Raw genomic sequence first — 26,522 nt, forward strand, 5'->3', positions numbered from 1 at the left:
CATTGCCAATATTTCAGTTCATATATATTTTTACACAGGATGAAAAAAGGAGGAAGCATCACTGAACAAAGAAACAGGAAGATTGAAGATGATCAGGACAAAGAAAATTCACTGCCCACCTGGATTAATGAGGGAGCCTCGATTGGGAAAACTCTGATATTGCCTTTCACAAAAAGATGTTTATATATAAATTATGCCTTCTATAGACAATTAATAATTTTAATGGATAATTTATATTTTGGGAGTACTGAGACAAGTGTGAAGGATTGTTTTGGCAATGGTTTCAGTATTCACACCTGTACTGCAATAGGTTCTCCGTATTACTGTGACTTATGACATTGAGTGGCAGGTTTGGTCTCTGGATTTTGCAGCTGGCCTGTTAAACTGTTCAGAACTGTGACACAATGTTGTTCATGGCCAACGTTGAACCAACAAATTAACATCCGAGAGCCACATATTTCAATAGCCTTACTGCAATTCCTTTCCCTGGGTCCCCTCTGTTGAATTTCCTGTCCTTTCCTCTTGCAAGGACGTTGATTTCTTGCTGGTTTTGCAGTCGCTCTTCAGCTCAGGAAAATCTCAGTGAGGGACCGGGGGAAGCTGAGATTGAAATTCCACATGAAGGCTTCTTTCCTTGGATAGGATTGGTGTGGTGTAATGTAGCATCCTGTTTGTTGCTGGGGTTAGATATACCGATGGAATGTTGCGCAAAGTGTGTTATTTTAAGCCCAATGGAGTGTTTTCTACTGGAACAAGTTTAAAAGAGCCGGATGATATCCTGGAGAAACAATAGGAGGAGGAGGAAAGCCACCCTGTTAAAACTGATTAAATTGCTGCCATCAATCAAAAGGAAAGCAAAGCGAATACTTCAGAAAATGCTTGACCTCAACAACAAAGAAACCAGGTGCATTACACAACCTATCGAAGCGAGTGTATGAATAGTGACATTTTGTAGTTTGTTCCACTCTGGGATTCATTATCCAACGCCATCCCTGTTCTTGGTTAAGATGCACATTAAAAAAAATATGCACCGGGTCGCAAGCAGGAGTAGGAATCTCAACCAGATTTCTAATCAATAAACTGCACATGAACCAATGTACAATCATTCAAAACTTTTTTTAAATAACATATTTTCAAACCATGACTGACTTTGGAAGTTAATGAGAAGGTGTATATGTTTACTGAAGTATTAGAAGGATATTATTTCAGAATTGGGTGTGTTACTATAGTCCTAAATTATAGATCAACCAGAATTTCCTGTAGTTAAATACTGAATACAAAGTCATTGTTTTTATAAGATCATAAGACATAGGAGCAGTATTTGGCCACTCGGCCCATCGAGTCTGCTCTGCCATTCAATCATGGCTGATATTTTTCTCATCCCCATTCTCCTGCCTTCTCCCCATAACCCCTGATCCCCTTATTAAGCAAGAACCTATCTATCTCTGTCTTAAAGACACTCAGTGATTTGGCCTCCACAGCCTTCTGCAGCAATGAGTTCCACAGATTCACTACCCTCTGATTGAAGAAGTTCCTCCTTATCTCAGTTTTAAAGGATTGTCCCTTTAGTCTGAGATTGTATCCTTTGGTTCTAGTTTTTCATACAAGTGGAAACATCCTCTCCACATCCACTCTATCCAGGCCTCGCAGTATCCGGTAGGCTTCAATAAGATCCCCCCTCATCCTTCTAAACTCCAACGAGTACAGACCTAGAGTCCTCATACGACAAGCTCTTCATTCCAGGGATCATTCTTGTGCACCTCCTCTGGACCCTTTCCAAGTCCAGCACATCTTTCCTTGGATACTGCTCACAATATTCCAAATGGGTCTGACCAGAACCTTTATACAGCCTCAGAAGTACATCCCTGGTAGTGTATTGTAGCCCTCTGGACATGAATGCTAACGTTGCATTTGTCTTCCTACCTGCCGACTGAACCTGCACGTTAACCTTAAGAGAATCGTGAACAAGGACTCCCAAGTCCCATTGTGCTTCTGATTTCCTAAGCATGTCCCCATTTAGAAAATAGTCTATGCCTCCATTCTTCCTTCGAAAGTGCAAACCTCACACTTTTTCATATTGTATTCCATCTTCCACTTCTTTCCCCACTCCCCTAGCCTGTCCTTCTGCAGCCTCCCTGCTTCCTCAATACTACCTGTCCCTCTACAGATATTTGTAACATCTGCAAACCTAGCAACAGTGCCTTCAGTTCCTTCTTCCCCATCATTAATGTATATTGTGAAAAGTTGTAGTCCCAGCACAGACCCTTGAGGCACATTAGTCACCGCCTGGCATCCTGAAAAGACACCTTTATCCCCACTCTGCCTTCTGCCAGTCAGCCTATCCTTAACACCATGGGCACTTAACTTTTTTAAGGCACCTTTTCAAAGGCCTTCTGGAAATCTAAATAAATCACGTCCACTGGTTCTCCTTTGTCTAACTTCCTTGTTACCTCCTCAAAGAACTCTTAACAGATTTTTCAGACATGACCTCCCTTTGACAAAGCTGTGCTGACTCAGTCCTATTTTATCATGCACTTCGAAGTACTCTGCGACCTCATCTTTAATAATGGACTCTAAAATCTTACCAATGACTGAAGTCAGGCTAACCTGACAACCCAGTGAAACATTTATATAGTATTTTCATACCGTAAAATGTCTCTAACCGTATCTTGCCATCAACATCATCCCCATTTCGACTTCCGGGTGCGGCTATGCAGAGCTAGGTCGCATATTCGGCAGCTCCTGCTTGGAACGGACTTTTGGGCTCTTTTACAGGGCCCCCACGGCATTTGTTTGACATTTCCCGGTGTGGGAAGAAGGCTGCAATATTCCCCCGACAGTGTCCCCCAGGAAGGGTATGTCTCTTGGTTGCCAGACACACGCAGAAACAGTAAAAGATTTGGCTGCAACTGCAGGATAAACAGGGCCTCTTCCAGCATGCAGGCGGGGGAAGGGCAAGCTTAAAGCTGCAAGCTGACCTGAGGGCCTGTATCAAAAGTGAATTCTAGCAGCAGAGGGAACAACTGTGAAAAGACCTCATCAAGGCCACTGAAGGGACTTCCGGTTGCGGTGATGCCTAGCTAGCCGCACGCTTCGGCGGCTCCAGCTCCGACGGACCTTCGGGCTCTTTTAAGAGCCCCAACGGGGAATTTTTCGACGACGCAACCCGGTGTGGGGCGTGTGAGAAGGGAGTCCCCCCCAAACGAAGGAGGAAAAAACCGGCGGCGGCGGCTGCAGCGCGAGGAATCATCGACCAAAGGGTCAGAAAGAGAGAAGTACAAGATGGCGGCGGAGAAAGCGCAGGCGACATGGGGGCCTGAGCATGAAATTGTGAGACGGTGCGTGGAGCTGCTGAAGAGGGAGGTGCTGACCCCGTTGCTACAGGCAATTGAGGGGCTCAAGGAGACATTAAAGACCCAGGAGACAGAGCTCCGTGTGGTGGAGCAGAAGGTGACAGATATTGAGGACGAGATCCTGGGCCTGGCGGTTAAGACACAGACGCACGAGGCACTTCATAAAAAGTGTACTGAAAGGATCGAAGCCCTAGAAAATGGAGCGCGAAGGAAGAACCTTCGGATACTGGGTCTCCCTGAGGGTGTGGAAGGAGTGGACTGTGGAGCGTACGCAAGTACGATGCTGAGCTCACTGATGGGTGCTGAGGCCCCTACGGGCCCCTTGGAGGTGGAGTGGGCAAATCGGATTCCGGCGAGAAGACCAAAAGCGGGAGAACCACCCAGGGCGATAATCGTGCGATTTTACCGCCTTAAGGATAGAGAAGAGGTCCTGAGATGGGCTAAAAAGGTGCGGAGTAGCAGATGGGAGAATGCAGTGGTACGGGTATACCAGGATTGGAGTGCGGAGGTGGCGAGAAGGAGGGCGAGCTTCAACCGAGCCAAAGAGGTGTTGCATAAAAGGAAGGTGAAGTTCGGGATGCTGCAGCCGGCAAGACTATGGGTCACGTATCAGGAGAGACACCATTATTTCGAGACGGCGGAGGAAGCATGGACCTTCATCAAAGAAGAGAAATTGGATCGGAACTGAGGGACTGATGCTGCAGGAAATGTTATTGTTAATGTTACGGTGGAAGTTAATTGAGAAGTAAACAGGGAAGGGGGGAGACATTGGGGAAATGTGGGCGCCGGTGAGGGGGGAAAGACGAGACATAGTTGGAGAATGGGGAAGGGGAGGGGGAGGGGAAAGGGAGCTGCGCCATAAGAGGCGGGTCAGGCAAAGGGATGTTCCCGCACCAGAAAGAATAAGGCGGGAAGACAGGCGGATGGGAGTTCCCCACATGGGGGGGGTCGAGGAGTGAGCAAGAGTAGCCGGGGTCAGTTGAAGTCAGCTGACTTACGGAAGTAATATGGGGGAGCAATCATGCTAGAAAGAGATCTAGCGGGGAGGGAGGGGGAGGGGGAGGGGGGGGGACAACTGGGTTGCTGCTGCAGAAATCCAAAAGGAAATGGCTAAAGAGTGGGTGGGCGGGGATGGTGTGCGACGCTGGGGGAGCGAGCGGGAGCGCGGAGGCGGGATATGGGACTGGCCTAGAGAAGGTAATGGCTAGTCGACACGGGAGGGGGGCAGGTAGCCCCCTAGTGAGGCTGATCACGTGGAACGTGAGAGGCCTGAACAGACCGATAAAAAGGGCCAGAGTGCTCGCGCATTTGAAAGGACTAAGGGCAGACGTGGTTATGCTCCAAGAGACGCACCTAAAGGTGGCGGACCAAGTTAGGCTAAGGAAAGGATGGGTGGGACAGGTGTTCCACTCAGGACTGGACGCAAGGAATAGAGGGGTGGCCATTTTGGTGGGGAAACAGGTCGCATTTGAAGCAAACAACATCGTAGCAGATAGCGGAGGTAGATATGTAATGGTGAGTGGCAGGCTGGAGGGAATGGAGGTCGTGTTGGTTAACGTGTATGCCCCAAACTGGAACGATGCGGGATTTATGAGACGGATGCTGGGGCGTATACCGGACCTGGAGGTAGGAAACTTGATTTTAGGAGGGGACTTTAATACGGTGCTGGACCCGGGGCTAGATAGATCCAGCTCAAGGACCGGAAGAAGGCCGGCAGCGGCCAAGGTACTTAAGGGGTTTATGGACCAAATGGGGGGAGTGGATCCATGGCGATTTCTTAGACCTAGGGCTAGGGAGTTTTCCTTCTCCCATGTCCATAAAGTGTACTCCCGGATAGATTTTTTTGTTTTGGGAAGGTCGTTGATCTCTAGGGTGGAAGAAGCTGAGTACTCAGCCATAGCGGTTTCGGATCATGCCCCACATTGGGTGGACCTGGAATTAGGAGAGGAAAGGGAGCAGAGAACACTCTGGCGATTAGATGTGGGACTGATGGCGGATGAGGGAGTGTGTGCAAGAGTGCGGGGGTGTATTGAGAGATACCTGGAGGTCAATGACGACGGCGAGGTCCCTGTGGGAGTGGTATGGGAAGCACTAAAAGCGGTGGTCAGAGGAGAGCTGATCTCCATTGGGGCCCACAAAAGGAAAACAGGCCAAGGAAAGGGAAAGATTACTGGGGGAGATTTTAAGGGTGGATAGGGAATTTGCAGAGACCCCGGAGGAGGAATTGTACAGGGAGAGGAGACGACTCCAGACGGAATTTGACCTTCTGACCACCAGAAAGGCGGAGGTACTGTGGAGGAAGGCACAGGGGAGGAGGTATGAATATGGGGAAAAGGCTAGTCGCCTGTTGGCTCATCAATTGCGAAAGAGGGCAGCAGCGAGGGAGATAGGAGGAATTAGAGACGAAAGGGGAGACACGGTGCGAAGGGCAGGAAAGATAAATGAGGTGTTCAAGACCTTCTATGAGGAACTGTATAGGTCTCAACCCCCAGAGGGAGAGGAGGGGATGCGGCAGTTCCTGGACCAATTGAGGTTCCCGAAAGTGGAGGAGCGGGGGGTGGTAGGCCTGGGGGCACCGATTGGGGTGGACGAGGTTATTAAGGGACTGGGAAGCAGGGAAGGCCCCAGGACCAGACGGGTTCCCGGTGGAGTATTACAGAAAATATGTGGACTTGTTGGCCCCGTTGATGGTGAGGACGTTCAATGAGGCCAGGAAAGGGGGGACTCTACCCCCGACGATGTCGGAGGCGACGATATCGCTAATTTTGAAGAGGGATAAAGATCCGTTGCAGTGCGGGTCCTATAGACCCATTTCATTATTGAACGTGGACGCCAAATTGTTGGCAAAGGTACTGGCATCGAGGATAGAGGACTGTGTCCCGGGGGTGGTGCACGAAGACCAGACAGGGTTCGTAAAAGGGAGACAACTGAATGTTAACGTGCAACGACTATTAGGGGTGATAATGATGCCCCCAGTGGAGGGGGAGGCAGAGATAGTGGCGGCAATGGACGCAGAGAAGGCATTTGATAGGGTGGAGTGGGAGTATTTATGGGAAGTGTTAAGGAGGTTTGGGTTTGGGAACGGATTTATTAGCTGGGTTAGACTTCTTTATGGGGCTCCAACGGCAAGCGTAGTTACAGGTCGACATAGATCGGAGTATTTCCGACTATATAGGGGAACAAGACAGGGATGCCCGCTGTCTCCATTGTTGTTCGCGTTGGCAATTGAACCTCTGGCCATGGCGTTGAGAGACTCCAGGAAATGGAGAGGGGTGATTAGAGGGGGAGAAGAACACCGAGTCTCGTTATACGCGGATGACCTGTTATACGTGTTAGGACCCAGCGGGGGGGATGATAGAGGTTATGCGAATTTTGAGGGGGTTCGGGGATTTCTCGGGGTATAGGCTAAACATGGGGAAGAGTGAATTATTTGTGATACATCCAGGGGACCAGAGTAGAGAGATAGAAGGCTTACCGCTAAGGAAAGTGGAAAGAAACTTCTGATACCTGGGGATTCAGATCGCTAGGAGCTGGGGAACCTTGCACAGACTTAATCTGACACGGTTGGTAGAACAAATGGAGGAGGACTTCAAGAGGTGGGACATGCAGCCTCTATCGCTGGCGGGCAGGGTGCAAGCAATTAAGATGATGGTCCTCCCGAGGTTCTTATTTGTATTTCAATGTCTCCCTATACTAATCACTAAGACCTTTTTTAATAAAATAGACAGGAGCATCACGAGCTTCGTGTGGGCAGGGAAAGTTCCGAGAGTAAGGAGGGGGTTCCTTCAGCGTAGTAGGGACAGAGGAGGATTGGCACTACCGAACTTGGGCGATTACTATTGGGCCGCCAATGTGGCAATGATACGTAAATGGATGATGGAGGGTGAGGGAGCGGCGTGGAAAAGACTGGAGAGAAAGTCCTGTAAAGGGACGAGTTTAGAGGCGCTGGTGACGGCGCCGCTACCGATCTTACCTAAAAGGTTTACCACGAACCCGGTGGTGGCGGCAACATTGAATATCTGGGGACAGTGGAGGCGACAGAGAGGGGTGCGGGGAGCCCTGGTGGGGTCCCCAATCAGGAACAACCATAGGTTCGCCCCAGGAAGAATGGATGGAGGATTTCAGAGCTGGTTCCAGTTGGGAATTAGGAGGGTGGGAGATTTATTTATAGATGGGACTTTTGCGAGCTTGGGAGCATTGGAGGAAAAGTATAAGTTGCCCCGGGGAAATTTCTTGAGATATATGCAGGTGAGGGCATTTACTAGACAACAGGTGAGGGAATTTCCGTTGCTCCCGACACAGGGGATACAGGACAGGGTGCTTTCAGGGGTGTGGGTCGGAGAGGGCAAGGTGTCAGAGATTTACCGAGAGATGAGGGAAGAGGGGGAGGAGTCGGTGGGCGAACTAAAAGGAAAGTGGGAAGAAGAACTAGGGGAGGAGATAGAGGAGGGTATGTGGGCTGATGCCCTAAGCAGGGTAAATTCCTCTTCCTCATGCGCCAGGCTTAGCCTGATTCAATTTAAGGTGCTACATAGAGCACACATAACGGGAGCAAGATTGAGCAGGTTCTTTGGAGTGGAGGACAAATGTGGGAGGTGTGGCGGGAGCCCGGCAAACCACGCACATATGTTTTGGACATGCCCGGCACTGGAAGGGAGTGACGGGAGTGATTTCGCGGGTGGTGAAGGCCCGGGTCAAACCAGGCTGGGGGTTAGCTCTATTTGGAGTTGCGGAAGAGCCGGGAGTGCAGGAGGCGAAAGAGGCCGACGTTGTGGCCTTTGCGTCCCTAGTAGCCTGGCGCAGGATCCTACTCATGTGGAAGGAGGCGAAACCCCCCGGACTGGAGGCCTGGGTAAATGATATGGCGGGGTTCATTAAACTGGAGCAGATAAAGTTTGCCCTGAGAGGATCGGCTCAAGGGTTCACCAGGCGGTGGCAGCCATTTCTCGACTACCTAGGGGAACGTTAGAGGGAAGACATGACCAGCAGCAGCAACCCAGGGGGAGGGGGGGGGAGAGGGTTTTTTTTTTTAGTTTAGGTCAAAGATAAAGGGGTTTTGTTACTTGTGTATTGTTTAAAATTTCTGTATTGTTATTGTTGCGATTGCTTTGTAAGAGGGGAAAAATTGTTGTTTGGGAAAAAAATTTCAATAAAACATTTATAAAAAAAAAAATCATCATCCCCATTTCTGACCGCTCGCCCAGGGGAACGCTGATTGCATGCAACCTCAAAACCAGACCACATGTCTCACCTTGATGAGCACTTGAAATGCCACAGCATAGAAGGCGATTGGCCAAGTGCTGGGAAATGGGATCAGAATAGATAGATACTTGATGGCCGATGTTCTATGACTCCATAATATACTAGCTATAGAAGAACTGCAGTGAACATTCACCAGACTAATCTCTGGAATAGTGGGATTGCTTTATGAGAAGACATTGAGGAGACTGGGTCTGTAGTCTCCAGAGAATCGTAGAATTTACAGTGCAGAAGGAGGCCATTGAGTCGGCATCGGCCCTTGGAAAGAACACCCTACTTAAGCTCATACCTCTACCCTATCCTAGTAACACCACCTAACCTTTTTGGACACTAAGGGCAATTTAGCATAGCCAGTCCACCTAACCACATCTTTTGACTGGGAGGAAACCGGAGCACCCGCAGGAAACCCACGCAGACACACGGAGAAGGTGCAGACTCCACACAGACAGTGGCCCAAACTGGGAATCGAACTTGGGACCCTGGAGCTGTGAAGCAACAGTGCTAACCACTGTGCTACCATGCCGCCCGACCAGAGGAATGTTGGTGTCCTCTGACTTTAACCCTTTCATCAATGGAACAGTTTCTTATCTAATTCTGTCCAAACTCATGATTCTGAACACTTCTCGAGCTCTGAGGAAAACATCCCCAACTTCACCAATATCAATGTAACCAAAAACCCTCAAACCTGGGACCATTCTTATAAATCAATATTGATATTCGACTTGATGTCAGCAGCGTCTTCCTTACCAGCCTTATCATCTCCACAGAAATATCAAATGTTCCACGCTATATGACCCCTCCCCTTGCCATCACCCCTGACCTACCTCAGCAACCTGTACTCACTGAAACAGATTGACAACCCTAATTACGCCTTCCTCCACAGCCTCAATGCATCTGTAACCTATTCCAACCGGCACATCATTTCATGATCTTGATGTAGTCCATGCAACTTCCTGGGCCATGCTGTGTGTAATTGCCTCACCAAACCTCTCGCTGTCTACCTCCCTCTTTTCAAAACTGATTTTGACGTTCTTGTCATTGCCGTGGCAGGACGGTAGCAAAGTGGCTAGCACTGTTGCTTCACAGCACCAGGATCCCAGGTTCGATTCCCGCTTGGCTCACTGTCTGCAGAGTCTGCGTGGATTTCCTCCGGGTGCTCTGGTCCCCCCCCCCAAAAAAAAGACGTGCTATTAGGTGATTTGGACATTTTGAATTCTCCCGAACAGGCACTGGAATGTGGCAATTGGAGGCTTTTCACAGTAACTTCATTGCAGTGTTAATGTAAGACTACTTGTGACACTAATAAAGATTATTAATACCCTGTGAGGGGGGTGGAGGAGCTGCCTCCCCTGTTTCTCCTGCACCTTGTGATCTTTCTACTTCATGGGTGCTATGTTGGAAAATGTTTACTGGTGAGGCCTTTTGCAATTGAATAATTTGACGGGTGTCCCTAATATAAATTAACTATGAATATTGTAAATAACCTACGGGTGTAGTAGCCAGTCAGGGCCACGAGCTCTCCCCTCAATTATTCTGAGGCCAGCCAATGAGGATTTGGAAGGTTGGTAAATCAGCCTTTCCCAGTTCCCAGCTCGATCCCCATTCATGCCAAATCGAATCTCAAATTCAAATCTCCACACCCCCAATGGACAAACCTAGCTCTGCCACTGCTAATTTCAACTGTGACACCCTAATTGATTAAAACAATTAATTAATTTGGGGTAGTCGGCAGAGATTCCTTTGGCGGGTGGAAGTTCAGAACAAGAGGGTAGAAGATCTTAAAGAGCAATACAGCTCTCAGTGATATCAGGGATAGTGAGGACTGGTTTAACACAGTTGGATCATAATGCAGAGTGAGGCCAACCGTGCAACAGTGCAATGACTGTACCAGCTGAGATGATCCTAGAGTTAAATCACCATCAATCAGCTCTTTCACTGGGCCTATAACGACTACTTTTATCAATCCTCACACACAGGGTAGTGGAAATCTCCCAGAAAGATACTGAGCAAGGTCATTTGTAAACTACAAAACTGAGATTAATAATTTTTTGTTAGGTTTGGGTTATAGAAGGATTGTGGAATCAAGAAGGGTAGGTGGAATCAAGGCATAGATTAGCCCTGAATTAACAACAGATTTGAGGGGCTGAATAGCCTCCTCCTGCTTCAGTCTTCGGATGTCTGACAGTTGAGTATGGGGAACACTTGAGGGTTGGACCGGACGTCAGGGTCTGCCAGTCTGGAATAACTCCAGCTGGTATAAAGTTGCTTCACTGCCAGATAAATGTCACTGGATCAGCCAGTGCAGAACGTGGGCTGGACCGGAAGATGGGAGTATTTACTTTCACTTTCAATTTCTCAGCGACTATATCGGCTGGAGGAAACCTTTTGTGACAGAGCCCGCGAAACGGAGCCTGATGGTCAGATCCCCGCTTTAATCGTTAGTATTCAGTCGCAGGTTTTAGTTAAATTGGGACCAGGTCCCCACCCTCCAGTCTGGAGAGCTGCCACCCGTCTAACACTCCGAATTTCACACGCTCCTGCTGTGATAAGTCTGAAACAGCACGTTTCCACCAGTAAGTATTTGGTTTAATTGAAGAATAATGTGTTTTTTTATTTCCCAGAAGCAAAAGGTGGGGTGGGGGTTAAAAGTGGACAAGCTCCATGGGGATTGTTAACAAAGAATTTGGTGATTGTAAGTCTATAATCGAGGTATCCAGTTACTGCGCTCGCTCCCCCCCCCAAAAATGTTTTTTCCTTTCCAATCACTAATCCAATGGCCTTTTGAGAATCAGTATTGACTTTGTTTGGAAACACTGTTAAGGTGGCTGGCAAAATGATTGAAGGTGAAATCTCTTTCGCACGGGGTGGTTTAGCTTCTAGAATGCATAGAACAGGCCCTTCGGCCCTCGATGTTGTGCCGAGCATTGTCCGAAACCGAGATCAAGCTATCCCGCCCCCTGTCATTCTGGTGTGCTCCATGTGCCTATCCAATAACCGTGTTCTTCAACCTTTTTTTCCGGGGACCCATTTTTACCGACCGGCCAACCGTCGGGACCCAACCCAGCTAATCTTCGCGACCCACGCCAGCAGACCTGCGCAACCCACCATTTTCTCTTACCTTGTTTGCTGCTGACAAAAATGGAGGAAATGGTTTTGGGCCCCTTTGGGACCTCCAATGGAACCTGTTGGATGAAGGTGAAGCCTTCTGGTGTTGGAAAGTATGGAGTCTCCATCTGTCCAAAGTTTTGCATTTTTCTCCTGTAAAATTTTATCAAATAAAAACCCCCGAGCTTGTAAAGGAAAAGAAAAATGAAATGAATAAAATAAATGATAAAAATTAAATGAATAAAACCCCCCTGAACTTGTAAAACAAAAAGCTGCGACCGTTCAAAAAAAAAGCGGCGCACTGCGCATGCGCACCGATGATCGGGCACGCATGCGCAGTGCAGCCGTATTTGTTTTACATGATCGTGGCCATTTTGAAGGCCGCTTGCAGCTGGCATTATTAACAGCCGGCTGCTGCTTCGCGCAGATTTGCGCGATCTGGAGCGCCGAAACGGACGGCTTCGCGACCCTCCCGACACCCACCCGCGGGTCGCGCCCCCGAGTTTGACAATGCCTGACCTAAAGTGTCCGACTCCACGGTCACAGCAGGCAGTCCATTCCACACCCTAACCACTGAGTAAAGAACCTACCTCGGACATCCCTCCTATATCTCCCACCCCGAACCTTATAGTTATGCCCCCTTGTAACAGCTACATCCACCCGAGGAAATAGAGTGGGCATTCAGAGACTATCTACCCCCCTCATCATCTTATAAACCTCTATTAAGTCGCCTCTCGTCCTCCTCCGCTCCAAAGAGAAAAGCCCTAGCTCCCTCAGCCTTTCCTCATAAGACGTACCCTCCAAACCAGGCAGCATCCTGGTAAATCTTTGAACCCTTTCCAATGCTTCCACATCCTTCCTATAATGAAGTGACCAGAACTGCACACAATACTCCAAATGTGGTCTCACCAGGGTCCTGTACAGTTGCAGCATAACCTCACGGCTCTGAAACCCAAGCCCCCGTTAATAAAAGCTAACACACTATAGGCCTTCTATCCACTTGAGTGGCAACCTTCAGAAATCTGTGGACATGAACCCCAAGATCTCCCTGTTCCTCCACATTCCTCAGAACCCTGCCGTTGACCCTGTAATCCGCATTCAAATTTGTCCTACCAAAATGAATCACCTCGCACTTATCAGGGTTAAACTCCATCTGCCATTTTTCGGCCCAGCTCTGCATCCTATCAATGTCTCTTTGCAGCCTGCAACAGCCCTCCACCTCAGTCACTACTCCACCATTCTTGGTGTCATCAGCAAATTTACTGACCCACCCTTCATCCCCCTCCTCCAAGTCATTTATAAAAATCACAAATAGCAGAGGACCCAGCACTGATCCCTGTGGTACACCACTGGTAACTGGTCTCCAGTCTGAAAATTTTCCATCCACCACCACCGTCTGTTTTCTATGTGATAGCCAGTTACTTATCCAATTGGCCAAATTTCCCTCTATCCCACACCTCCTTACTTTCTTCACGAACCGACCATGGGGAACCTTATCAAACGCCTTACTGAAATCCATGTATACGACATCAACTGCTCTACCTTCATCCACACACTTAGTTACCTCCTCAAAGAATTCAATCAGATTTGTGAGGCAAGACTTACCCTTCACGAATCCGTGTTGACTATCCCGGATTAAGCTGCATCTTTCCAAATGGTCATTAACCCTATCCCTCAGGACCTTTTCCATTAACTTACCGTCCACCGAAGTAAGACTAAGCGGCCTATAATTACCAGGGTCATTCCTATTCCCTTTCTTGAACAGAGGAACAACATTTGCCACTCTCCAGACCTCTGGCACTATCCCCGTGGACAGTGAGGACCCAAAGATCAAAGCCGAAGGCTCTGCAATCTCAACCCTTGCCTCCCAAAGAATCCTAGGATATATCCCATCTGACCCAGGGGACTTGTCGACCCTCAGGTTTTTCAAAATTGCTAATACATCTTCCCTCAGAACATCTGCCTCCTCCAGCCTACCCGCCTGTATCACACTCTCATCCTCAAAAACATAGCCCCTCTCCTTGGTGAACACTGAAGAAAATTATTCATTCAACGCCTCTCCTATCTCTTCTGACTCCATGCACGAGTTCTCACTACTGTCCTTGACCGGCCCTAACCTCACCCTGGTCATTCTTTTATTTCTCACATAACAGTAAAAAGCCTTGGGGTTTTCCTTGATCCGACCCACCAAGGACTTCTCATGCCCCCTCCTAGCTCTCCTAAACCCTTTTTTAGCTCATTCCTTGTTACCTTGTATCCCTCATGCGACCCAACTGAACATTGTTTTCTCATCCTTACATACGCTTCCTTTTTACTCTTGACAAGACATTCAACCTCTTTTGTGAACCATGGTTCCCTCACATGGCCATTTCCTCCCTGCCTGACAGGGACATACCTAGCAAGGACACGCAGTATTTGTTCCTTGAACAAGCTGCACTTTTCATTTGTGCCTTTCCCTGACAGTTTCTGTTCCCATCTTATGCTCCCTAATTCTTGCCTAATTGCATCATAATTACCCCTCCCCCAATTATGAACCTTGCCCTGCCATATGGCCCTATCCCTCTCCATTGCAATAGTGTAAGACACGAATTGTGGTCACTATCTCCAAAGTGCTCTCCCACAAACAAATCTAACACTTGGCCCGGTTCATTACCCAGTACTAAATCCAATGTGGCCCCACCTCTTGTCGGCCTATCCACATATTGTGTCAGGAAATTCTCCTGCACACACTGTACGAAAACTGCCCCATCCGAACTGTTCGACCTATAGAGGTTCCAATCAATATTTGGAAAGTTAAAGTCACCCATGACAACTAGAAACAATGTGCATTCCAGGTAATGCACTGAGAGGAATAATATTCTCCTTATCTCACCCTTGGTTCTGTTGTGCCAATAACCTTTCCCTGGTTACCTAGGCTCCTGCTGGCAGAAATGGTATTTACTCTATCAGAACAGAGTAATTTGAATCCTGCCATGAAATATCTCCTGAAGCTTCCCTGTTCCAAGGAAACCAATCTCCGCTTCCCCAGTTTTTCCCCATATCTGAAGTTCCCCTATTCCTTTTTTTAACATTCAGAGTACCCAATTATTTTTTCCCCCCATTTAAGGGGTAATTTAGTGTGGCCAATTCACCAAACCTGCACATCTTTGGGTGGTGGGGGTGAAACCCACGCAAACACGGAGAGAATGTACTAACTCCACACGGACAGTGACCCAGGGCCGGGATTCGGACCCGGGTCCTCAGCACTGTAGTCCCAGTGCTAACCACTGTGCCACATGCCGCCCCTGTCCCTCATTCCTGAGATAGGCTGGTCTTCTCCACCTGTTCACGCCGGCGGGATTCTCTGGTCCCACAGCAGTGAATGGCGTTTTGGCTGAACGCTAAATTCTCCATTCTCGCTGGCAGCGGTGGCTGGGGTGAACTCGGATCCGAGAATCCCGACCTACAGTGTTCGAACCAAGAAGGGTGTGGAGCGAATAGGGTGAAGTGTTTCCAATGGTGGACCGGTAGAGAACTAGAGGACACCGATTTGGTGTGGTTGGCAAAAGAATTGCTTGAGGGATGTGGGCCAAATGTGGGAAATTGGGTCCAGCTTAGTGGTAAAAACTGGGCAGCATGGACAAGTTGGGCTGAAGGGCCTGTTTCCATGCTGTAAACCTCTATGACTCTTATGTGATGTGAGGCAAAAGATTTTTTTGCACAGGAGTGGTTAGGATCTAGAATGCACTGCCTGAGAGCTTGGGTGAGGCAGATTCAGTCATGGTTTTCAAAAGGGGATTGGATCATTATCTGTAGAGAAAAAGCACGCAGCCCTATGGGGAAACGGCAGGGGTCTGGCTGAAATTTTCTTGAAAGCCCTGAAGGGGCTGGTTTAGCACAGTGGGCTAAACAGCTGGCTTGTAAAGCAGAACAAGGCCAGCAGCGCGGGTTCAATTCCCGTACCAGCCTCCCCGAACAAGCGCCGGAATGTGGCGACTAGGGGCTTTTCACAGTAACTTCATTTTAAGCCTATTGTGACAATCAATTGTCAATTCAATTTCAACTTCAATTGTATTCGACAGACTGCTCAATGCCATTGAGGAGCGGAAGGCAGCTTCTTCCCCAGGGTGGGGCGCAGACTGAAACCCGCTCTTCTGAACAGCGCCTGGGAGGAGATGGCAGAGGCAGTCAGTGCTGCCAGCCTCACCAAGAGGACGGCACACAATTCCAGAAGAAGACCTCCTTATGACAGCTCGGGCGAGTCACCACTTCTTTACCCTTGACATCACTCCCTTCCCTCATTCTTCACATCTGCCCCCAATCCCCTAGAGGCCAACAACATCCCAGCTGCCAGCATCTCCCTTACAATCCACACTCCACCAAAACCTAACACATGTATTGTCCTCTTTGGCCAGGAGTCTTGCACATGCCACCAGTTACAGACTCCCCATCTAACCCACCTCCCAACGTCTCACTATGTCTCCTGGGATAAAGTGGCCTATGATAAGTGCGAGTGCCAGAAGACCGGAGGGGGCATCCTAGACCTTTGGGTCTACACCCCAGTTGAGGACAAGACAATGTAACTTGCGGGCAAGGCTGATGAAGAGGGTAATGGCATCGATGGAGGTCAGCATGGTCCAAACTAGTGCGAGGCCAATGCCACACTGATGTCTCTATAGCAAATGAGCCACCCCTCTCCCACAGACCAGTCCTTCCCAGGGTCTCACCCATGTTTTTTGTCCTGCAGGATTACCATCAGACGAAGTAAGAGCTTTTGGGGTCGCTGCCCCTCAGCCAGATCCCTAGCACACTCTGGCCAGCCACTCCGGGGCGACACCGCATTTCGGCACTGATGGCACCTGCAACACCCACCATCACAGAGACTACCACTTTGGTGGGTCATTTTAGTGATGAGGTTCCTGGGTCACCCTCTGGTGAGCACTTCACACATCCTGCAGCACATCAGGTGGAGGCAGGGACTCCCAAGGGAGCGGGCGGTCGGAGGGCTGCCCAATCCCAGGAAACAACTGTTGTCCAGATGGGTGTCGTGCTTCTGGAAAGAATGATCCCATCACTGGTACAGATGCTGAAGCAGAGTGAAAATTTACAGGAGGAAGTATTAGCAACTTTCCAGTGCCTGCAGGTACAGCTGGAGAAGTTCACCCACCTTCAGGCGCAGGAGACGGTGCCGACAATGCGTGGCACCCAGACCAACAATGAACGGGTCTGCAGTGGAAGGCCTGGAGCAAGAGGTCAGAGCTATGGGTCAAGACGTCTAAGGCTTGGGGCACATTGTACAGTCAATGGCTGAGGCACAGGACAGGGGAGCCCAGTCACAGGCAGACATGGACCAGGCCCACAGGCAGCACAGTGGCGCAGTGCTTAGCACTGCTGCCTCACGTTGCTGAGGATCCGGGTTCAATCCCGGGTCACTGTCTGTGTGGAGTTTGTATATTCTCCCCGTGTCAGCGTGGGTCTCACCCCCAGAACCCAAAGATGTGCAGGGTAGATGCCTCGAAAATATATAGGTCTGTGAGAAGAATTTGCCAGCACACATGCAGGGATCACTTGGGCAGACAGTGGAAAGTTATCCTAATGGCTGGAATCCGACTTTGTCAAATTTTATGCTTTATTTATGCATGTCCAATGTTTTTTTCATGTGTGGAACGATCTGTCTGGACTGTACGCAGAACACTACTTTTCACTGTACCTCGGTACACGTGACAAATCAAATTCAAATCTCACAGCGAGTCGTCATTATCCCATGGACAAGACCCACTGATACTGCCAACCCAGCGACAACACCCCGTGGTGATGGGAACCTGTGATGGTGGGAAGGAGTGGAAGAGTAGGGGGAAGGTATAGTGAGGGACTGAGGGAGAGGGAAGGTGGAGTGAAGGACTGAGGGAGAGGGAAGGGATGAGAGGTTAAGTCGAAGGGAATTCTGCTGTGTTGGGAAAATGAAGTATGGGGGGGCAAGAGGTAGATCAGGGGAATTTAGTGGGGGGATAAAGAGTTGGGACAGGAAGGAGGAGCTATGGGTGCACATGCCTCCTAGTATGCAATAGGGAGGTGATGAGATTGTCCCGTGTGCAGCGGCCCTGGAGCGGACTGCTGTGTCATCTCCGTCCGGCTCCATGTCCGGATCCTCCTGGACACCTTCCTCATTCTCCTGGTCAGATGAGGCCTGACACTTGTACTCCTCCTCCAGTATGTCGCACCTCTGTTGCACACCTCTGTTGCACAATGTTGCGTAGAATGTAACAGGCCAGTGCGATGTTTGAGATCCTCCTGGGGCTGTGTTTTAGTGTCTCACCAGAGTGGTCCAGGCATCAGAAGTGCATTTTGAGGAGTCCGATGCATTTTTCAATGACCCTCCTGGTTGCTGCACGGGCATCATTATAATGGGTCTCTGTGTTTGCATGGGGCCTCCGGACAGGCACCAGCCATGACCACTGTGGATAAGCCTTGTTGCCCAAGAGCCAACCCGAGGTGCCGGGAAACAGAGTGTGCCAGGCTGTAAGCGTTGTGCGTACTACCTGGATATTGGGTGCAGACGTGTGTGTGATGGGCAGCTGGTGGTCGCACACCAACTGCACATTCAGGGAATAGAAGCCCTTTTGATTGATGAAGGGCACCCCTGTTAGCAGTGCTCAGAGGGGAAACGCGTGCCATTGATTACTCCCTGGAGCTGGGGCATTCCAGCAATGGCGGCGAATCCTGCTGCCCAGGCATCTTAGTGGGCTCAATGTCAATTTTTTTTCTGATTGCACTGTGAAGGACCAGGGCCTTTCTGCTATGTTACGGAGGTGGAAGTATATTCAAGATACTATATAAATGCATGTTGTTCCTGCTAAGGGAAGAGACCTTTGTGTTGCCCTGTTACGTATTTTCTTTTCTTTTCAAGGGCTGGTTTAGCTCAGTGGGCTAGGCAGCTGGATTGCAAAGCAGAACAAGGCCTGCAGCGCATGTTCAATTCCCATACCAGCCTCCCCGAACAGGCGCCGGAATGTGGCAACTAGGGGCTTTTCACAGTAACTTCATACTTGTGACAATAAAAGATTATTATTATTATGTACCAAATGATCTGTTTGAGCTGCAGGCAGAAAAATACTTTTCATTGTACCTCGGTACACATGACAATAAACAAATCCAATCCAAGATGCTGCTGATAGTGAGCCCAGAGACCATTTGTTATAAACTCAGATGATGAGTGGATCTGCCGAAGTATAGGGATCCTGCTCTGATCAAGAATGCCAGTCTGGACACAGGACTTTCCCTCGTGGTTTAATTCTTCAGAATGATCTGCCTGTCTTTTGATGTTCTTTTATCAACAAACTTTGTTGTTCATTTCAATGTCTTTTCTTTGTTAAAGTGGCGGAAACAGCATCTGAAGAGAGTCCACTGTCTGAAAAACTTGAGTGTGGAGTTTGTAATAAGCAGCTCGTCAGACCCAAACTTCTCCCGTGCCTGCACAGCATTTGCCAGGAGTGCCTACAGAAAGAATGGGCAAGTCAAAGTGCTTCTACCTGTCCTGTCTGCAGTGCCCCCACCAACGGAGACATCACTAACTTACAGGACAACAAGTTTGTTGCAAACTTGCTGAGCAAGCTGCAGTTAAAGGGGAGGATTGGAATGGAGTTGGACATCCGGTGTAGTCTGTGCCAGGCCTGTGGGGATGACAGGTCTGCCACCTCCCTGTGCTTCGAGTGCGACCATTTTTTGTGCCTGAGATGTTGCCATTCCCACCAGCTGTTGATGGAGCGATATGGGCACTTTATGAAGACTCTGGATGATCTGAGGATGCTTAACAGTGAAGACTTTGTTACTTTGGCAAGAAATGGGAAACAGACCATTTGTCCAGACCACAAGGAGCAGCACATTAGGTAATACCATACAGAGAACTATCCTTCAGATTAAAGCCCCCCTACTATTTTGGCCTTCAGATCTCCTTTCAGCATGCAAGCTCCCCTGTTGAGAATGTTGTTGGTCGTAAGTTTAGGGATACCAGGTCAAACTGCCATTGTAGCTTTCATTAATATATACTATATATACACCTCCAAAGACATATTCTGCGATGGCGAGGCAGGTGAGGCCTAAATGATCAAACTGACTACCTCATTAACAGTCCAATCAAAGAGGTAAAAAATAAAGGAAGTACATAGTTAATCAAAAAAATGGAGGGAGTACAAATAGGGTTTAGGATGTACTGAGAAGAAATAAGGAAGCAATGAGAGTAAATGAATAATGAGCCAGGTTAATTTACAGCCCAACAATGTGTAAACATTAGGGATGGCACGGTGGCGCAATGGTTAGCACTGCTGCCTCATGACTTAGAAGAGCCGAGTTCGATCCTAGCAATGGGTCACTGTTCCTGTGGAGTTTGCACATTCTCCCGTCTCTGCGGGGTCTCAACCTGCATAACCCAAAGATGTGCGTGTTAGGTGGATTGGCCACGCTAAATTGCCCCTTAATTGGAAATTATGTTTAATTTAAAAAATGTGTAAACATTCAAGTAATAGCGATCAAAATGTTATTCTTTGATTTAATAAAGAACATTAACAAGACTCTTCTGTGTTTGTTAGTCTGTGGTACTGGTATTAGAGTTGAAGGATACATGACATTCTATAATAAATATCCTCACAGAAGGGCGGGACATGGGCGGGTGTGGTGAGTGGGAGTGTAAGACAATATCCAAGATTGGAAAAAAGCAAATTACTGCGGATGCTGGAATCTGAAACGAAAGAGAAAATGCTGGAAAATCTCAGCAAGTCTGGCAGCGTCTGTAAATGCAGACGCTGCCAGCCTTGCTGAGATTTTCCGGCATTTTCTCTTTCGGTCCAGGATTGGAAAGTGAGATTAGGTTGGATGGCTCTTTTTAGCTGAGCACAGACTCAATGGAACGAATAGCTTCTTTCGGTGCCGGCATTTCTGCGATTTTATAAATATCTCATATGTGGCTCAGTGTCAAATTTTGCTTTACAAAAGTCTTGGTGGGCGGCGCGGTGGCGCAGTGAGCACGGGTGCCTCTTGGCGCCGAGGACCCGGGTTCAATACTTGCCCCGGGTCACTGTCCGTGTGGAGTTTACATGTTTGCTCCATGTCTGCATGGGTTTCACTCCCACAACCCAAGGTTGTGCAGGGTAGGTGGATTGGCCACGCTAAATTGCCTCTTAATTGGGGAAAAAAATAATTGGGCACTTTATATTTACACAAAAAAAATAAAATGTCTTGGGATGTTTCAATATGTTAAGGTGCTATGTGAATAAAGTTGTTGAATCTCTATTTCACCACATTGTACTTTATATATTTGATTTATTTCAGATTTTTCTGTAAGACATGTTCCATGAGCATTTGCTGCAATTGCCTGCTGCTTTATCACAATTCCCCAGAGCACTGTTATCATGACATTAAGCAGGAGGTAGTCCTGAAGAATGAAGAGTTAAAACAAATGGTGGACGCAAGCCAAGAAAATCACAATAAATTCACTGAAACCTATGCACAACTGAAATCCCTGGAGGAAAGCCTGAACATTGAAAAAAATAACACTGAATCACTGATTAGACAGAAGGCTTTTTCCACAATACAAGAGATCAATAAGCAAGGGGATGCATTGCTGAAGGTGTTGGAGACCACGTGTCATTCTGAGGGGATCAACCTGACCACGAGCCTGAAACAAACAGAAGAAATAATTATCAGAATGGGAGCAGGGAAAGAGTTGGTAGGAAAAATGCTAAAGTTTGGCACTAATGAGGAGATGATAGAAATGTACAATACAATCAAATCAGCGCTAACAGCCCTAGTGGCGGAGATGCCAGTTGATGTGAGTAAGGAAGGCATTTTGATAAACTTCATCGAATGCACATTGGAAACACGTAATCTACTCGGAGATCTTGTCACCAAGAAAGGTAACAGACACTTAATAACTGTAGAGGAAATATTACTCTGATTCAAACCCAGGCTATACCTTGATGAGGACAGTGCAGAGGGTGCTTTACTCTGTATCTAACCCCATGTTGTGCCTGCCCTGGGTGTGTTTGATTGGGACAGTGCAGAGGGAGCTTTACTCCGCATCTAACCCTGTGCTGTACCTGTCCTGGGCGTGTTTGATGGGGATAGTATAGAGGGAGCTTTACTCTGTATCTAACCCCGTGCTGTACCTGCCCTGGACATGTTTGATGGGGACTGTATGGAGGGAGCTTTACGCTGTATCTAACCCCGTGCTATACCTGTCCTGGGTGTGTTTGATGGGGTCAGTGCAGAGCGAGCTTTATTCTATATCTAACCCCGTGCTGAACCTGCCCTGGGAATGTTTGATGGGACAGTGTAGAGGAAGCGTTATTCCCTATCTAACCCCGTGCGTACCTGCCGTGGTAGTGTTTGATGGGGACAATGTAGAGGGAGATTTACTCTGTATCTAACCTCGTACTGTACCTGCCCTGGGAGTGTTGGACAATGTAGAGGGAGATTTACTCTGTATCTAACCTCGTGCTGTACCTAGGGCCGGGATCGAACCTGGGACCTCAGCGCTGTGAGGCAGCAGTGCTAACCACTGCGCCACCACGCTGCCCAGTTTGATGCTATTAATGGATGAAGCTGCTATACTGTAGTTCTCTCTGTTACTATGTGCATTGTTCATAGATCATGGGCGGGGGGGGGGGGGTCGGAGAATCGGCGGGGACTGGCGTGAATCCCGCCCCCGCCGGTTGCCGAATTCTCTGGCACCGAATATTCGGCGGGGGCAGGAATCGCGTCGCGCCGGTTGGCGGGCCCCATCCCCGGCGATTCCCCGGCCCGGATGGGCCGAAGTCCCGCTGCTGGAATGCCTGTCCCGCCGGCGTGGATTAAACCATCTCTCTTACCGGCGGGACAAGGCGGCGCGGGCGGGCTCCGGGTTCCTGGGGGGGGGGGGGGCGCGATGGCGATCTGGCCCCAGGGGGTGCCCCCACGGTGGCCTGGCCCGTGATCGGGGCCCACCGATCCGCGGGCGGGCCTGTGCCGTGGGGGCACTCTTTTCGTTCCGCCTTCGCCATGGTCTCCACCATGGCGGAGGCGGAAGAGACTCCCTCCACTGCGCATGCGCGGGGATGCCGTGAGCGGCCGCTGACGCTCCCGCGCATGCGCCGCCCGGCAATGTCATTTCCGCGCCAGCTAACGGGGCACATAAGGCCTTTCCCACCAGCTGGCGGGGCGGAAATCAGTCCGGCGCGGGCCTAGCCCCTCAAGGTTAGGGCTCGGCAGCTCAAGATGCGGAGGATTCCGCACCTTTGGGGCGGCACGATGCCGGACTGACTCGCGCCGTTTTTGGCGCCGGTCGGCGGACATCGTGCCGATTGCGGAGAATTCCGCCCCATAGCTTTGATTTTGATTGAACAACCTCACTGATATTTATATAATTGCGTTTTTGAAATGTGACCGCGTGATCTGCTGAGCAATCAGTACCCCAGTGTTGTTACACTACTGAGAACTCATTTCAGTAACCAGCCACCTCGGTCTGACTGTACTGTCTTGCTTTCAGAGCAGAGTAAGGAAGCTGGGGATTGTGAAGATGAGGAGATTCTGCTGGTAAGTGGTGCGTGCTTGGGGGACGGGGCTGGGTGGAAGCTGTTTGGAAACTGTGATTTATTATTATTAACCATTTATGTGATGACCAACTCTGATGAATAAAAACAACAGACATTCTGGTGGGGCTGGAGCAGGTTAACCCGATCGTTTTTTGGACCTGGGACTAGTTTGGAAGGTGATGTGTGTGTTACAGTTCACTCGGGTTGTGCAAGTTGCTATGGCAACACATATGTTAGCTAGCATTCTCCGGTCGTTGGGATTCACTTTTCCCGCTGGCAGTGCATCCCCGCCAGCAGGTGTGGTGGCTTTGATGCCAGCAGAAAGAAGAATCCCACCATCAGCGAATGCCGCGTCTCTGAGAAGCACGCAACTGGGGAACCGGAGAATCATGCCAGTGTATTTTGAAGCTGTGGATAGTAGAGGCTCGAACATTCGTCCCAATCACATGGCTAATCAGCAATCTCTCCTACTCTTACCATTTGCCAATGGCTTGTGTTGGAAGGATTTTGCAGGTTGATACTCAACCCGATTGGCTGCGTTTTGAATGCACTTTCCTTGGCCATCAAGTCCTGAGGTGGGACTCGAAGCTAGAGCTATTGGCTGAGGGGCAGGGACACTAACCCAGTGCACCACCAGACCCCTCAAGAAGCTTCTAGATAGCTGAAAACGTTGCAGGGTGAGTGGACCATCGCACACTTGCCTTTTTCTCTGAGAATATATATATTTGATAAATAAAATTAATGTGCCCAATTCTTTTTTTTTTCTAATTTACTGTGGCCAATCCACCTACCCTGTACATCTTTGGGTTATGGGGGTGAGACCCCCGCAGACACAGGGAGAATTCTCTGAAAAATATAGAGTAAATTAAAGGATTCCCGAAGTACTTTCATTTTTTAAAATAAATTTAAGAGTACCCAATTTTCTTTCCCCATTTAAGGGGCAATTTAGTGCGGCCAATCCACCTACCCTGCACATCTTTTTGGGTTGTGGGGGTGAGACCCACGCAGACACAGGGAGAATGTGCAAACTCCACACATACAGTGACCCTGGGCCGGGGATCGAACCCAGGTCCCCTGCGTTGTGAGGCAGCAGTGCTAACCACTGTGCCACCATGCTGCCCTCTCCCGAAGTACTTTCTGATCAATGGATTAATTTTTTTGGAAACATTCACACTGTTATGGAGGCAGTGTAGCAGTCAATATGCTCACAAGAAACAAATTAGATAAATGTTTTGGGGATCATGGTTGAGGGATAGAAAATGGTCAGGACACTAGGGAGCATTCCCGTGCTCCATTTCAATGTAGTGTACCACCCAACTGAGAGGGCAATTCGGGCCTCGGTTCAATGTCTCATCTGAAAGACTGTGCACTGCCGACTGTGCATCTCTCCCTCAGTACTGTGCCAGTGTATATTATCAGCTTGGTTTCTGTGCTCAAGGTCCTGGAGTGGGACATGAACTCACAACCCTTCTAGCTCAGAGGTGTGAATGCTATCAACGGGAAGGTGTGGTGAACAGAATTTAATGCTCTTTTGCCCCCTCAGACATGGTGAATGGTGACATGTTTCCCTTTCCAACAGTACAAGGCCCAGGACATTTGGAGCTTTGCTCCAAATTGGCTTGACCAGTTCAAAGGGAAGGTCTGTGATTTTGTAAAGTGTTGGCCATGAGAAAGTGGGACTCTTGTCACTGTGGCACTCTTATCAATTCCTCCGGTATCCCTTACTGTGGTTCTATTCTAGGACATGGAGAGATCTTCAGGAGAAGCCTCAGCCAACCTTGAGATCTTCCCAGCCAGGAACGAGATGGACCTTCCTCTGTTGCCTGGAGCAACTGCGGACGGCAGTAATGAGGGTGAGTTTGAAGATGTGTCACCATCCAGTAAGTATCTCGTTTCTTTTTGATATCTTTGCAAATCACTGATTTGGCCTCAGCTGGAGTAGTATAGCCGATCTGGGTACCACCATTTTAGAGGGGGGGAGCAGTTGGAAAGGCCAGCAGCTTTTACAGGGTAAGCTGATGTCAGGTAAGGGTTAGGAGAAGGGGCCTCTTTTGGGCGTCCTCGTACCCATTGGAGGACTCCCAGTATCTCCGCACCACCCCCCCACCCAAGTCATATTCCCCCCTCCTCTTTAATCCTTACCCCAGCCACTCAAACCAGCTACCCACTCCCCTCAAGTCCCATGCTGTGACCTGCCAGTCAGGTCCCACTGACACCCAGACGCCTTCAGTTCGGCCTCCATACCTCTTGCTTGGGGAGACTGCCGGTAGTTCTAGCAATGGCCACTACTTGCACTGGATGCTGCTGGGACTACATTAGCTGCCGCCAATCAGATTTTATACAGTTGGTCACCCACCATTCCCCATCCTCGTATTTCAGCAGGACTGAGCATGCTGCCGTTTCTGAGCGGCGAAAGCAAGGCAAAATAGTAAGCGGCCCAGAAAAAGGTAACACAATTTTACCAAATTGAACATGGGCGAGGAAGAGCAGGAATACTGTGGGCAGTTAGATACATACAACATACAGTTGTTAGACTTTTATCAACCTCCCCAATCTGTAGAGTATCACTGTCAGTCTGATGATAGCCGACCTCAGTCCTCTGGCCCACAACCAGCTGGGGCCTAGTTGGATTGCCGCTGATCAGTCACATCCCGATAGCCAATTTTTTATGTCACTCTGTCACAGTTTTGACATGCCGATGTTTGAAGAGTAGCTGCAGCAGATACACGTACCTCTGTCTCCATGGAGGTATTTCCTGAGGTTGCAAGTAACGGGTTGTTCTTGTTTCTTCCTGTAGGCTATTACCCAGCACCAAGTGACAGAGCGCCATTTACATGTGTGTTGGAGGAGCCGGAGTGGGCAGGAGAGGAAGAGGAGAGGTCTGAGCAGCCTTTGAGTCCACATCCTAGCTTCAGTGCATGGACAAGGGATATGTATCCAAGTGGGCCCTCAGTCCAATGCGAGTCAGTACAGAAACACAAGGTATTAATCTCAACCTTATAGTCTCAAAAGTCTTATGAACAAAGGAATTAGGAGCGGGAGGATGCTTTCGGCCCATCAATCCTGCTGATCTGATTGTGGTTCCAATTCCACATTCTGCCTCTATCTCCTCCCCCCCGCCCCATTATTTTTGACTCCCTTATTAGTGAAGAATCTATCTACTCTGTCTTCAAAATATTCAATTACCCGCTCTCTGGGAAAAGAATTTCAAAGATTCCTGACCTTCTGAGAGGACAAATTCTTCTCCCCTCCATCTTAAGAG

General features: G+C 48.9%; 2 protein-coding genes across 3 annotated transcripts in view; both read left to right on the forward strand.

Annotated features, from left to right (window-relative positions):
* The window catches only part of ddx51 (DEAD (Asp-Glu-Ala-Asp) box polypeptide 51), a 70,033-nt gene extending 68,892 nt beyond the window's left edge, over positions 1 to 1,141 (forward strand). For both annotated transcript variants that reach the window (XM_072499002.1, XM_072499010.1), the window contains exon 16: positions 39 to 1,141. In XM_072499002.1, the coding sequence (XP_072355103.1) occupies positions 39 to 65 (27 nt within the window). In that variant the 3' untranslated portion in view covers positions 66 to 1,141. The remainder of the gene's footprint in view (positions 1 to 38) is intronic.
* A 9,810-nt stretch (positions 1,142 to 10,951) lies between these two features.
* Positions 10,952 to 26,522, forward strand: part of LOC140410653 (protein PML-like) — a 39,353-nt gene continuing 23,782 nt past the window's right edge. The window contains exons 1-6 of the mRNA XM_072499032.1: positions 10,952 to 11,185; positions 19,072 to 19,582; positions 21,021 to 21,604; positions 23,215 to 23,261; positions 25,002 to 25,140; positions 26,058 to 26,242. Of these exons, the coding sequence (XP_072355133.1) occupies position 11,185; positions 19,072 to 19,582; positions 21,021 to 21,604; positions 23,215 to 23,261; positions 25,002 to 25,140; positions 26,058 to 26,242 (1,467 nt within the window). The 5' untranslated portion in view covers positions 10,952 to 11,184. The remainder of the gene's footprint in view (positions 11,186 to 19,071; positions 19,583 to 21,020; positions 21,605 to 23,214; positions 23,262 to 25,001; positions 25,141 to 26,057; positions 26,243 to 26,522) is intronic.

This window comes from Scyliorhinus torazame, chromosome 1 (genome assembly GCF_047496885.1).
Source record: "Scyliorhinus torazame isolate Kashiwa2021f chromosome 1, sScyTor2.1, whole genome shotgun sequence".
Lineage (NCBI taxonomy): Eukaryota > Metazoa > Chordata > Chondrichthyes > Carcharhiniformes > Scyliorhinidae > Scyliorhinus > Scyliorhinus torazame.